This window comes from Apostichopus japonicus, chromosome 14 (assembly GCF_037975245.1).
Source record: "Apostichopus japonicus isolate 1M-3 chromosome 14, ASM3797524v1, whole genome shotgun sequence".
Lineage (NCBI taxonomy): Eukaryota > Metazoa > Echinodermata > Holothuroidea > Aspidochirotida > Stichopodidae > Apostichopus > Apostichopus japonicus.
Genome location: NC_092574.1, coordinates 9,371,991 through 9,387,279, shown reverse-complemented (window position 1 = coordinate 9,387,279; position 15,289 = coordinate 9,371,991). Strand labels below are relative to the sequence as shown.

Below are 15,289 nucleotides of genomic sequence, written 5' to 3'. Positions count from 1 at the left end.
ATGTTTTGTTGTAGAGTTGGTCGCTGTGTGATGTTCATCCAATCGAGCTAGGCTTTAGTGTTGGTTGGTTACCAGCTAATGGTACAGTTTCTCAGATCTTCAGAGAACTTTTATACTGTAAGTAGATCACAAATTCAACTCTGTCATCCTAGACTGGTACTAGGAAGTTCTGCATTACCTCTATATTAATATAGAGTATAAGTTACTGTGCAAGGAACATAGTAGTAAGCTTGGATGGGGGGGAAGGGGAGGGGTAGGGAGGTGATAAACTTGACATAATTGTACAATTGGGTTGAAATTCAATAGCTGGGCGATAGGCTTGGTGGACTCCTAAATTTTGGACGATACAGTGCTAACAATGGTAGGATGATGTTCATTTGTTTAAGATTTGAAGAACAAAGTTTTGTTTGTGTCAGCGACCAATGTATGTTAAGAGGTGGTCAAACTTTCATATGATTGTTTTGGTGACGGCATTTTCTACAAGAAAGGAGAAAGAAAAGACAAAACTGAGTGGATTTTACAAACACAGCACTGGTTTGTCAAAAGTTATCTACTCAAGTGCCAATCCCCATCTTCATGAAGCGACTGTAGGCAAGGTGAAGACACAAGATGCAGTATACGTACATGTACATGAAACATTTATACAGAACAAAATGAATGTAACCTGCTGTTCGTAATATGGTGGGTCACTTTGACAGACTTCAGTAGGCTAATTTCTAAATTTATTTGAGCAAGAAATATACCTCTTTGTTTGCAGATCATCCTTAAAGTGGTGATAAGAAATATTAAAATAGTAATATGGTTCGTTGTTATTTCTGGCTTGGACTCTTTGTCTCTCTACAGAGGAAATGAAAACTGAAAGCCAAATATTAAGTCTGGTTCAAAAGTTTATTGTTCTAGCCAGGTAATTCAAGTTCATTGTTTCCCCTGTGACTACAGACAAGTTTTACCGTTAAACTGTACTAGATTCAAACTTTGTTTTCAGCCAATCGAAAATGTCACTTGAATTCCAAATAAACAACTTTAGCTGTGTGAAATGTGAACAAGGCATGGAGTTATTTTATCAGTTATATAGCATCACAAAATGCCATGTCAAATGGGCAAATCGCTAGATACAATTGCAATTATAAAGCAGTTTTGTACACAGCAACCATAGTACATGTATCACAATGAGGCAAAAATTCAGAACCCTCAAACTGTTACAGCAAAGTTGAATGCACAGTTATTCCTTGCTAGGGTCCTTGCTGCTATTGCACCTGGTATATATAGTTAGTAAATTATAACTTACAAACATAGACCACTGTATAGGTAGGTTATAGGTACATTCAGACATTGACTTTGGTCCTTAAAACTTATAAGATACAGTCCGACATGTCTCAGCTTTTGATGTTCTACAATTGAGAGTACTTGTACAGGACAGTGTATAGTATATATTTACTTCGCTCCCTGTTTACCTGTCTCCCCACAACCTTAACACCCTCTTTCTCCTTTGACTAGAATGAACTGGTAACCTTGTAACGCTGTGCGCCCTCTATGACTGGCCCCTCCGGTCAATGCCCTTCCTTCTCTCTCTACCATCCAAAGTGCCAGCATCGTGGGATTTTTTCGTCTGGATTATTCTTAACGTTATTTGGTACTGAACTGTGACCTAGGATTTCAGTTTTTCCATCTATTGGATACTGAAGTAGTTACTAAGCGTGCACAGCCCTATAAGTATCCTTTTTTTTTGCAGACTTACAACCTGGAAGTGAAATCTTGAAATTTTCCTCATTAAGAATCTCATTGAAACTGCTCTTTATTGCTCTTTAAGTATAAACAAAGCATGGCATGAAATATTTGCTAGTTTGTAAACTTTCAAACTCAGATGCAATGTTCTCTGGAATAAGTTTGTTACATAGATATGCTATACATACAACACTATGTTTAAATGCCTCATGAAGTAGTCAGGGTATCCTTGGCTACTTTCAGAGTCAAAAGATCCAACCATTTGACACTCAATCCCTGGATGATACAGCCCGGTGGATTACATGATATGTAAGGACCTAGCTGAGTCTATAGCTCTCTGCAGTTCAACTACTACTAGTAGGGACAGCATCTTTGTGCATCTCTGCTAACATTGTTAAGATGCCTAGGTAGTGTTGTAAGGTACTGGTATCATAAGGTGTTCAATTACAATTTGACCTTTCCAGTGGCTCTCTCATTCATGGTCGCAAGTGTATCGTTGAAGTCTTTACTGGTTGCTGTACTTTTTCAGTCAGGGATTTTCATAATCTGCTCTGATTTCATTCATGTTTTTTGGTGCACTGTGTAAATTTGACTCAACTTTTGTCAGTTCTGGTTGTTCATAGCCCAGGCTGCAAATTGTCAACAGTCTTATATGCAGTGTAACCTGAAATCAAAATCTACAGCAGTATAAATGTTACTAGAGAAAAAAGTTTGCTGCCTAGGAACGCGAGCTCCCAAAAAGCTTGCATCCCGTACAAAAAGCTTTGGTCCCGAGCGAACACCACTTGCATTTGTAGATCTATTTTTACTAGTGTACAGTAGTTGTAAAGATAGGATCGTATCACTGCCCATACTTTTTTAATGTTCTACACAGTATATAGGGCAGATTGCCCAGTGCCTTAGCTTCGCTGTTATACAGGGGCGGCCTGGCCGCCCCTCTTTTCGCCTGCCCTGCTCTTTCAACAAATTTTAACCCCCAGCCCTTATTTCATCTGCCCAAGTTGTACTTCTCTATTCGCCAACTCTGTAGTAGCTCGATGCTTTGTCCTTGCAGCGCGGTTCCAACAACCAACTCTTCAAAAATCCCTGTATCTACATTGTGCATACTGTATCTCTCACTAAATTCCACACAGTTCACTAAGAACTGCATACATCTAGGGCTCTTCGAACTTCAGAGTTTCAACTACACATGCACAAATCCTCAAAACCTAATTGCAGAATCCAGTGTCCATAACAATGCTGTAGTATACAAAGTAGTCCATCAAAAATGACAACAGGAAGGATGGAATTACTCTTGACATCAACTTCAAGGGTTTACGAATTAAACAATCAGACACTGTTACTACTGTATCTAATTGTTGAAAACATGATAATTACAGGAATGTGTTTCTTAGTAGTGGGCTAAATGGTTGTGCTTTAAGGTTGTTATTAGAAAGTACATTTCATTTGTGCTCTGATAAACACCTAGTTCACTTCAAATGGGAATATGTTGTTATCATACTTCATTATCCACTTTATTTATATGGACAACATCACCTCATGTTGTTGATTTATTGCATCTATCAAATATTTACAGTTATTATTTTGAGACAGAACGGAGAGTTCATAGTACAAGGATCAATTTGCTGTAGATTTTAAAAGCACACTTGTTGAGTTAACAACTTACACGCAGACTAGTTTTATGATGCAGATTGTTTGTTAACTCAATTAATACACTTAATGATCATTACAGTATTTGAATATATGCTGCACTTATTACTGTAGCACGGTAAGAGGTTGTCAGTGTGCAGTGACTAGGGACTGTCTTGTCTAACTGTTACAGTTTATCCCAAGTTGCATGTACATGTGTATTTGAATAATAATGTAACAGCCAGTGGCGGAGCTAGGGGTATTGGTCAAGGGGGACGAGAATGGTCTATAGGGGCGCTTTCGACACCGTCTTAGGGGAGCACCACCACAGGTTGGCGCGGAGCGTACAGAAATTTTTTGAGTAAAGATACTTCCTAGATCAGTGGAAATGACCCTTTCCTGGCCTTGCTAATTTGCAGATAAAAGAAGAATATGGGTGTCATCGCCAACAAAATGTGACAAATGTCAATAGGTAGATGAGAGCGCCATAAAAAAGTAAATAATCGCGAATAAGTAAAAAGTGGTAAAAAGCTGAAAAGGGCGCCAGCAGTCCATTTGAGTCCGTCAGGGGGGCATTCGCCCCCCCCCCCCCGACTGTATGGATGCTCTGCCATTGGTAACAGCCCAGTAATAGCACCATACTTTCTACCTCAGTCATGCTATGTGCAGTGTATACACACAAGCAGGGTGACCTACAGTACAATAATACCATATGATGTACCTCGGTCATGCTATGTGCAGTGTATACACGTGCAGGGTGACCTACAGTACAATACCATACTATGTACCTGTCATGTTATATGCAGTGTATACACACAAGCAGGGTGACCAACAGTACAATAATACTGTATGGTGCTTGCCAAAGTTAAACACAGCACATTGCTAGTGTAGCATTGTGAGAACCTGTATACTTTTGTGATATTTGCTGACACACTGCTTTAGTGTTTCCTTGTACACCTCCATATGAAGTATGACCAAAAAATTGTTTATTTTGACAGAAAAATGTATTTATATCTAAATCGATGCTTGTGAGTTACATTTAGAGTCCAGCACTTACAGTACATACAGTCTGTGCCTATACTGTAGAGAGAACACATAGTGTGTAGTATTTCCTATGCTTCTCGCTTACCTGTCTCCTCACAACCTTAGCACCCCATTCAACCGTGCCAGTAAGTTTTGGAACATTGCTTTAAAATGTAATACTAACAAGAGGGGGGGGGGGGGAGATCAGATGCTAAAAAATAATGGTAACAAAAAAAATTTTGTTCCTTACTCAATACACTTACGGCATATATTTATAAATTGGCTATCATCCTGAAATGTAGTCTTCAGACATATGTACAGATGTAATTTTACGTTTTTACAAAATTCCAAAGATGTGCAGTACATTGGCCTACTTAGTCTATTTTTTGATGTGTACCATACTTATTTATAATCTGAGACAAACTTCGGAAGCTTCCTGAACTGGTACACAAACAAGTGAATTATTCCCTGGTATATATTGAAGTATAAACGATATTTATATCTAATTTGATGGATTTTGTATGGCACAGTCATTTGAAATTGATTAAACAGTTTTGGTCTCTGACTTCTGCTCTGACTGATTTAGCAGAGCCTGCCAAATTCCCACTTGTATGATGAATAGTGATGAAAAGCTCACAGTCAGGGGATCGTCATAGATCTGACATAAACAGTGTAGAAACTGAACAATAAAACTCTCCTCCATTTGGCATTATATATACCAGGAATTCTCAGCTTGATTTCGGAGTATTTTGACATTTTCAGACAGGAATGAAGTTGAAGATCTGTTGAAGATTCATAAACAGTAATAATTATGCAACCACAGCGATAGATATTAAGAGGCACTGGGTATCGTGTTATCTAGAGCAAATATGCAAAAATAAAATAAAATAAATGGGTTGGCAAAGAGCATAAAATTATCAAAATTATCAACTTGAGAGATAATTGATAGAATGTGAAATGTGTAAATTGGGACACTGGTCTGCTTAGATTTTCCTACCATCACATTGATACTATTCCATTGTTACTGGTTTGCTTGTCTTACACAGAATAAGATTAATTGAACATAAAGTTTTTAATTGTTAATGGGATGAGACTTGTCATACCAAGAGAACAAACAGACTGTTAAATGTTGTCTTTTGTGTTCAGTCTCTATGAATGCACTTAATAATACAGTTGTATATTTCTATAGCACAGTATCCCCACCCTCTCCCACCCTCCCTAAAAGAACCAAGGAAAAAAACCCCTATAGCTCAAGAAACAACTTCCCTCCACCTACTCATCCCCAATCCCCCCTCACCAAAAAAGAAGTTCCAAACAAACAAAGAAGATCTCAATGCAATATTCTGTTTAAACTGTTGCCACTCCTAGGTCCCTGGTTTTATTCTTGTTCACTCTGCAAATTAAATTGTGAGTGAGATAATTTTCAGAGAATACATGTTAACTTGTTGTGTTTTTTTGGTTGACCACTGTACACATTGGAAGATCAGCATATCGAAGAGGTCAACAAGCCTATACCTGAGGCCTGGAGAGGTTTAAATTAATTTTTATTGAACAAGTTGTTTTTTGTAAACAACTAAAATGGCAAATTGAGCTACAGTATACTTGTTAGTTATGAATACTGTACAGGATTAGTACTGTAGTACTGCAACGTTAACCACCTTTTAGTATTAAAACTACACTGTGGTTCGTTAAGAAAGACAATGCCGTAAGCTAATTAGTTCATGGTGTGATTTTTTTTATGTGGGTCATTTTATGATTTATTCACATACAGCGGAGATGCTTCCCGGAATATACAACTGACTTAATATAGCAAACATCCTCATAATAATGTTCCAATAGAATAATAATCATGAAATAATAGTGAAAAATTATGGTGAAAACAGCTTACCACACTATGGGTACAGTGCATGGATTGAGGGATCATAGGTGTTTGGATTGTGGGAGACAAACTTTAGAGAGAACTTAAAGAACAGGTTTACATTCTTTGAAAACAGTTATATAATAAGCTCTCATTGTACTTGTAGCTTTGATGGTGGGACAAGTTTATTGAGCTAAAAGTTGAAACACACTCACCACCATAGTCATGACAAGATTTAACTATAAGGCCTTTGGAATTTTTGTATGGATTTGTAACCCCCCCCCCCATCTCCCATGGAGATACTTGTATAAATAAATTGCTTCTTGAGTTTGAGGTTCAAGAAAAGAGGTCTTTTGTCTTCTTTGGATTGTACGTGGATCTTCCCTTTCTTCATGTTTGATCTACTGTGTCTTTTGTATTCCTTGATGATATTGATTTTGTCTTTTTTACTTACAACTGTTCTCTTTTAATATTCAACTCCTCAATGTGGAGGACAATACAGTCTCCATGTCTGTAAGAGCTGAAAGGTGAACATGTTGTTTATTGGAAAGGATTTTAATATGATTCCTTCCCAAGGATACTTGAAGAGGAAGGGAACAAAGAGGAAATTTCGTGGATCTTATCCTGGAAGTCTGCGGCTCGAGATGCTGCACACAATACCTTTCTCAAGTAATAGTAACGTGTAAAACACGGTGGACTTATTTGGAGCGAAATAATGTTTATAGCTTCCGAAACGGTAAACCTGGAAGGTCATGCTCTGAGCTGTAAAGATGGGGATTCATTTTCAAGTCATTTTCATTTTCACAATTTAAAAAAAAAAAATTATTGAAATTTGATCAAAAGCATGCATGACGATACAAGATATGACAGTAGTGGCTTTAAAAGAAGAAAAGAAAAATTTGCATTCGATATAAGCAGATTTCTTTACCCGGAATAACGATGTTCAGTAATTAGCTATTAATTGGCATATATTGAACGGTAAAGTTGTTTCAAACGATCCATGTGAAGTTTGTTGGTCTTTGAAGCAGAGTTCAGTTAGGCTTCATTGACTGCACGTACATACAATGTAGAAAACATGGTCTGGATAGCAATAACCAGAGAACTTATTAGACTTGAAAAATTTATACAGTTTATATTTGTACACAAAATATTCTTTGATTTGTGTGAATAGGGTTGGAAATGTGAGCTAAGTTGGATCAACCACAGTTCTACAGTAGTTTGAAGAGTAGAACAGTAAAAAGTTTGCAAATGGCTAATTTTGGTGCAAAATATCCATGAAATGCGAACTACTGCCTTATAAATTCAACATCTGACAGTGGTTTTATGGTTTACTTGCTATACTGTAACTGTAGGCAGTAGGCATGCAAGTTAGCGATAAGCAATGCAGTCAGGTCACATGGTTTGCAAGCCACTTTAGTATCACTGTAGAACTGCTTGTGACCCAGCACCCACCCATCTCCCTCCCACCCCCTCCTTTCACCTCCTTCCACCTCCCCCTCCTCTGTACAAAAGTGGTTGATAGAAACCATGTTCAGCTACCTGACTGTATAGCTTGATTAGCAGTGCATAATGTTGTAGGTCCTATAGGTTCTTTGCTCAGGATTCAAACTAACTTTACAATAAACCTTGTCAGTTCTTTCTTGATCCAGGTTAGTTCAAAAATTGTAAAGAAAATTTTGCCACTAAATACTGTACTTTGCCCTCCAAATTTCAAAATATTAACCTTGTCAATTTGTATTCTTTGCTTCGAGGAAAAAAAGAACAACAAAAATATAGAGAAATTTTTGTCCAAAACAGGATTTGGATCAGTGATCTCAAACGTGTCTTGTGAGCTGCTCGACCAACTGTAATATCCAGCCATGTACAGTAGTTGACCAGTTCCAAATGCTCAATAATTAATAAAAACAAAGGGGAAAAAAAACAGGTGATATGAATTATGAGGCAGTGTCACAAAATTCACGTCAGTGAGATGGTTAAAGCATACCGTACATGTACAGTACTGTATGTACTGTAGGGATTAAAAGGGAGACTTGATTAGTACTGTTATACTATACTGTAGTCATATAGCACAGATCAGTTTAATAGTAAAGACGTCACCTTACATAATTAGAGAAACGAAGAAGGTGTATTTGTTTTGATCTCCTCGTTTTCAACATTAGTTTGCACGCCCTTGTTTTGAGTGTGTTTCGTTGACTGTTACAGATAACTCTTGGGTTACAGACGATAATACTGTGAATGCTGAATTATAGCTTAAATTGTGAATGTCTGTTTCACTTTGAATATTTCCTGGAAATAATATGTTTGTTGATGAATAAGTAGTACCCAGTTCTCATGAATCCCCCCCCCCCCCCAATAAAAAAATTAATCTGGTGGACTGCTGCAGTATATTTGATATTATGACCACTGATTTGGTGAATATGTACATCTTTGATATTATTACCACTGATTAGCTAATTATATGTTCATCTAACAATGTTATGACTAATGATTTGATAATATACCGTTGATATTATGACCACTGATTTGGTGATATGTACATCTTTGATATTATTCATTCATTCATTCATTTATTTGTTTCTTCACAATATATATACAGAGAAGTTAAACTAAGTGACAAAACATATCAACAACAGGGAAAATTGTGAAAGGAAGCACTGCAAAAAATCCAGAGGGCTTGTGTAGTAGAGCACTCCCCTAAGTAAATAGAGAGAACAATACAAGAAAACAGTAACACTTATATCCACCCACATACCAACCCAACTCGTATAACCCACCCACTCCACCACCCTCAATACATGACCACTGATTTGGTGATATGTACATCTTTGATAATATGACCATTGATTTGGTGATATGCCCTTGATATTATGACCACTGATTCGGTGTAACATCTTGGATAGTATTACCACTGATTTGGTGATATGAACATCTTTGATAATATGACCATTAATTTGGTGATATGTTCATCTTTGATATTATGACCACTGATTTGGTGAAACATCTTTGATGGTGTACCACTGATTTGGTGATAAGAACGTCTTTGATATTATAACCACTGATTTGGTGAAACATCTTTGATGATATTTAACCACTGATTTGGTGATATGAACGTCTTTGTTATGACCACTGATTCGGTAAAATGTACAGTGCAAAGTGATTGACCAGGACGTCAAGAACACACTTCCATAAATGTTCACAACTTTTTTTTTTCCCTCTTCACTTTCAGCCATTTAGGAATACCAACACAAGTAAGGATCAGCCCGTTAAAACCTTGGCAGGGTGAATTGAACTTTGACCCGCCGTTACTAGACTTTGGTGAAGTGTGAGTCCTTTCATTCTTTGTTTGTCTTTACAGAATTAGCGGTATTTTAAATTTGGTAGGTGTGAAGAAGGAAGTAGCATGTTGAATGGATAACATGTAGGAGACCTGAAACTAATCTTTGTTATGCCTTTGTGTTCTTAGTTTCTTTCATATATATCATATAATAGAAGTAGGTCTATATTCGGTATTTTGACCTCATATTCTTGCTGATTTGTGTTTAACAATTAACATACTTTACAACCCTTGGATAGTTGCATGGAGGAAGTCATTTTTAGAATGGGATACATTCAGACATACATGTATGCATGTAACTTAAATTATATCTATGCCTCCTTAGATTAGATGATGGATTTATCACAAAACCACCAACATTTGGTATTAATGTTATGTCCTATATGATGACACACCACCCCCACACACCATATACAGCAATGCTACTCTGGCTGATACCAAAGGAAACAATGTTGTACACAGTAAAAGTATTGTGACATGTTTTTTGAGAGGACAGAGCGCTATTTGATCATCTACCTATCTGCCATGTCCTCAGAGATTTCCTGATATAAATTTGTGTGTATTTATGTTTGAGGAGTCGTTCCTCGCACGTGACACTCAAATATTACTGAGCAGCATGATGGTCAGAGATAAATATGAGGCTTGAAATGATTAAATATCCTCAAGTCGGGAAGTGCGGTTTCGTCCGTCCAGATGTACCTCAAGTCTCCAGAGGACGGAGATCAAATGCATCGTCGGTTTGGTGGATGGAATTAAACGATATTAAAAGATGGAAGGTTAAAGACGATCTGCTCAAAGCATCTAAAAAAAGAAGGGAACAAAAAAATGACTTGGATACTTCAGAGCTTTCAAGAAATGAAGTTCAATAAACGTAGAGTTTCGCTGAGCATGAATTAATATTTTATTTGAGTGTGGAAGATGTTTTCCACAAATATTTTTAAATGAATCTAGTTTCTTGTTTCAATTATTATTTAGAGGTTAAGTTTATGTTGTAATGGAAAAGCGAAAACATGGACGGTAAATTGAGGGAAGCAGAAAGTTAATGATAAGATGTTGCTCTTATTTAAAGGGAGTTGAAATTCAGCTGTTGCAAGCTGTTCTGGTGTTCTGCGTACATAGACTTTGTAAACCTTATTTTTTGTTTAGCTTGTTAAGGTTTTTTTTAAGGTTTTGTTCTGAGCACCTGCATGTACAGTACAGTAGGTTGTGAAATAAATCAATCCCCTGTATAAATTTAAAACCTGATGCAGGGTTCAACACTGTGCTCTGTGTCTTATGTACACAGGGCCTCTGCCATTGACTATGAAGTGTTACAGTAATTACACCTTGGATAAATAATAATAGTTTACTTATTTATATAGCACATTATATCAACGGTCTCAATGCGCTTTACAAGATACAAAATGATGCTCATATACTAATCATTGAATATCTCAGCCTTAGCCTTAGGACAACTTACATTGTGTAGAGTTGAGTATATTTGAGGGGACGATACACAAGGCATGGTTGATTTTCTAGAAAAATATCAGATGACTTATGGTTTCTTAAACTTACTATAAAGGAAATCCTTGTGTGTGATTGCATCCTGTAATAAACTACAGTACTACTAGAGTCAATGGTATGCTGTCATGTGTTACAACAGACTGGCCTTTCCACTGAGCATGATATACTTGGTATTGGCAGCTACACATGAATTTAAAGGGTGAGAAGACTCGCGCAAAAAGAAACTAATGCCGGTAATCTGACCTAGTTTCGAATGAGGTGTAACAGAAGTGTTAGACACCACCATCGTTCCCAGAAAGTACACACACAGCTTGCTACCGTTGGTAATTAGACACTATTGTACAGTCAGTACATACAGCTGCGGTCAATACCCACAGCAAAGTGTAGTAAACGATACAGCGATGGACTTATCAGGTCCAGCTAAAGATAACAAGGTATCACGTTTCATTACTGTCTGCATTTTGTAGGGACACAAACAGAACGTCACTTGCAAGCAACAGAAAGTTAACTTTTTCAGATGGCCCCACTCGGTTTGGGGCGAGTCTTTAATGCCTTTAATACTTGGCCATTCAATAACTTCTAAATTGACTCTTCCTGAGGTTTTCAGAGATGCAGCAATTGGCCCCCCTCTCTCTCTCTCTGTCTATTATATTGTGGATGAGACTTGAGAGACTTGCTGTTTAAGGAATAGTATTCTGCATGATCCTGTCCATCAATGTATGCTAAAAGGAAGGAGAACAGAACACAAATATGATCAAGAAGAAGGATTCAAGGAAACAAAGATTACAAGGGGGGGGGGAGAGAATAGCAGGGAAACTGAAACTTTCCAAAATAAGAACCCAATGTAATAAAATGTAAGAATTACACTTCCTGTTTGGGAGGATGTTGTGGTCTGATGTTGATAAACCTCTAAAAGTTAGACTTTAGGAAATAGAGTGGGGTAGTTAACAGAATGTGGCTTCTATTTCCTTATAAATGAAACATCCTTTTGACTTTAACAATTTGCTGGAGCATTGCTAAAGTCTGTGCATATATTGCAAGGCAACTTTCATTCAGTTAGGAAGTGACAAGCTTTTGTAGATGGATGGGTATGGAAGAATGTTGTTGATGTATTTTTATTTTGAGCACAGCATGATATGACCATTATCTGTGTACAAGGGTTTGCTATTAAAAGAGAATGACCTTTGGGCATCCATGCTTTAGTACATAAGAAACAATCAGTGCATTGATGATTACTATTGGTTGGTAAATAATTTGCATGGTAATCCATCAATGGAGGTGGTAATGGATGACCAGATCGGTATAGGGAATGGGATGGAGGTGCTGAGAGGATTTAAGAGATGGCATTTAATGATCGGATTATAAAGATAAGCAACAATGTCAGGGGCTGATATGGTGTCTTTTTCATCAAATTTATGTCAACTGTTGTTAATACTTTGAGGCAGCTGGGAAACTTGGGAAGTGCTGTATACATACGATCAAATCTCCTGTAACCAAAGATAAACATTAGTTGCTAATTAATATTTCCTGATAGCTTGAGAACTTATAGTGATGCCAGTGGAAAGTTAATTGCTTTGAAATGAGATACAGTAATTTGCTTATATATTATCTAACAACTTACGAGATTATACAGAGTATCATAATAGAAGTGCCAATTAAATTAAACTACTTAGTACAGCAGTCAAACCTATATTGGTTTTGCATAATTCATGAGCATGAATACATGTATGCAGAGTTTGGAGGCCTTCTTGATGCAATGCCCTCTAGAGTACCGCAGATACGTTAAGTGCTATGCACTTTGATAGTTGGAAGGGTGTGAAAAAGCCCAATCAAAATACAAGCCCAAATATGACTTGTGTAACTTGCAAATTAGATCTCTGTAAGCAGGAAATTCATAAACTATACATGAGGGACATATGTTGGCCCCCCACCCATCTCCCTTGTAGGGGGGTTGCGTTTATGGCGGTTCACAAGTATTGGACTGATTTTGATTACAGTTCTCAATTTAAATGGCAATTATTATATTCATTTTAAATTTTTGAAGTGAGGTAGGTGGGGTTTGGGTTGATGGTCTGGTTGACGAAAATAGGGGGACGAAAATAGGGGGACGAAAATAGTGGGACGTAAATAGGACAAAAGTAGGGGGACGAAAGTAGTGGGACGAAAAAAGTTGGATGAAAGTAAGGAAGATGATAGAAGAAACGTTTAAAAAGGCTCAGATTTACTTTGCTCCTCTCCTACCCGACTCCCACTCCACATCTGCACTTTCCCATCTACCTAACTACACTTTTGAACGTTTTAGCACTGCGCCCTCGCTTCCCCAGGCACTTCCAAATCTACCACCCAGGAAGAAAACTAAACATTTGTTTAGCAAAATTTGCAACACGTTTTTCGACCAATTTTTTTACGATTTTCGGGAATCACATCTGGGACACATCAGGAACACTTCCCGTCAATTAAAAAGTATCGTTTCATGTTCCCCCTTTTTTTTTCACTTGTATACTTTGCTCTCCCTATCTGTCCATTCTGGTCCGTATGTACCTGTTATACGTATGTTTGTATACATGTACGTACAGATGAATAGTAAACTATAGATTGGAACTGTGTTTCATAACAGTTTTGGTATTTTAGTTGTGAATGCACCAATGTACCCCAAATGTACCCAATCAATGTAAACATTCTTTTGTTTCTCTTCTTGTTTACTTGCAGTCCAATTGGTATGCCACAAATAGCAACAGTGAGGGTGTTCAACCCACAACAACAGAGTTCTTTAAGAATGGTTTCAATATCGGGAACAACACCACATTTTCATTGTTCATTTTTTCAAGAAAAGGTAAGCAAAATTTTTTCTGCTCTATCCATTTTCTATATTCTGACATTTTTTTTCTTCACCGGTTTTCATTTCCAACTGTGCAATGATTCACTGCCGATGTGTATGAATTTGTTGCGTGCTACTTTAATGGATCTACGTGTTTTGGTCCCCAAAGAAAAATAATTGGTTGTATGCTTCTGAAATTGCTGATAGCTTCAAAATGGTTATATATATAATAGCACCCTCAAAATAATTGCATTTGGTTTTAAAGGTCATTTATATATGTTGTCTGTGCACAGTTTAATCACCATGTAGAAGAAAAAGAAAATAGAATACAATAGAAATATGAAAACAATAGCTTTGGCATAGAATTTCCCCAAGCTCTACCATAATTAGTGTCTTTCATTAGTCCTATTATCTAGCTCAATTGTATCAATGTTTGGAAAAAAGGCGTTGTTAAATTTCTTCTTATAATCCTGATATTTTGCTGCTGTAATGAAGTGAAATGTCTTGCAACTCATTCATTAATAAAACATAGATCTAATAAATCTTGAATAATTCTGCCATACTTTCTGATAAATTACCATCTGCAATATATATATATATAATTGAAATTGAAGTAAGTTGGAAAATCCAGAACATCATTTCTTGTGGGTGGCATTAAAATGATTTTTAGCTGATGTAAAAGAAAAAGTGATTCTGTAAGAAGGTATCAGATTAAGTTGTACAGACTTCAGAGTGTACCATCCTATTTGTTGGAGCCTTCTGGTGCACATGGATTACTCAGCTCCCCAAATACGATGATGTTTTGAAGATGTGTATGCCGCAAAAGTGACTAATAAGTAACGTGTGTGTTTTGTGCATTTGTGAACATGAAACTTGGTAGCAGAAACTTTCACAAATATTCTACTTATATCAGCCTTATATATCAATATTTACATTACTGGTGCAATATTCTTCTTAACATTGACTATTCTTTGAGAACATAACTGGATCACATTTGGTGAACCTTTTGGCAATCTACAAAGTCCGCTGCTTAATTCAAACAAGAATACCTCCCATATCATCATTAATCAAAATTTGATATTTCATATTTTATACAAATGTCTACAATGCCTCTCTGCATGTGACCAAGTTTTTGTGGTCTTCCTAGCATTATTATGGATCAATAACTGTGCTAACTTCATTATCAATAACAAATTATGCTAATAGAGCTGCAGGTAAATACTTTTGGTTTCTAAACAATTTCCGGGTGTTGCTGGTCTAGTCTGTGTAGTACAGTTAGTCTCAATGCCAAGTTCAGTTTGGCAGCAATATTGATCTCAAGGCTAGCATCCTGGCAATGTCAACAAAACATAGTCCCTACTAGCTGTACACAGTGTTCTATAGATCATGTATATAAAGT

At 36.9% G+C, this 15,289-nt stretch overlaps 1 protein-coding gene across 1 annotated transcript in view; it reads left to right on the top strand.

Annotated features, from left to right (window-relative positions):
• Positions 1-15,289, top strand: part of LOC139979912 (transmembrane protein 131-like) — a 63,893-nt gene that overhangs the window by 14,351 nt on the left and 34,253 nt on the right. The window contains exons 4-5 of the mRNA XM_071991132.1: positions 9,462-9,557; positions 13,782-13,905. Coding sequence (XP_071847233.1) covers positions 9,462-9,557; positions 13,782-13,905 — 220 coding nt within the window. The remainder of the gene's footprint in view (positions 1-9,461; positions 9,558-13,781; positions 13,906-15,289) is intronic.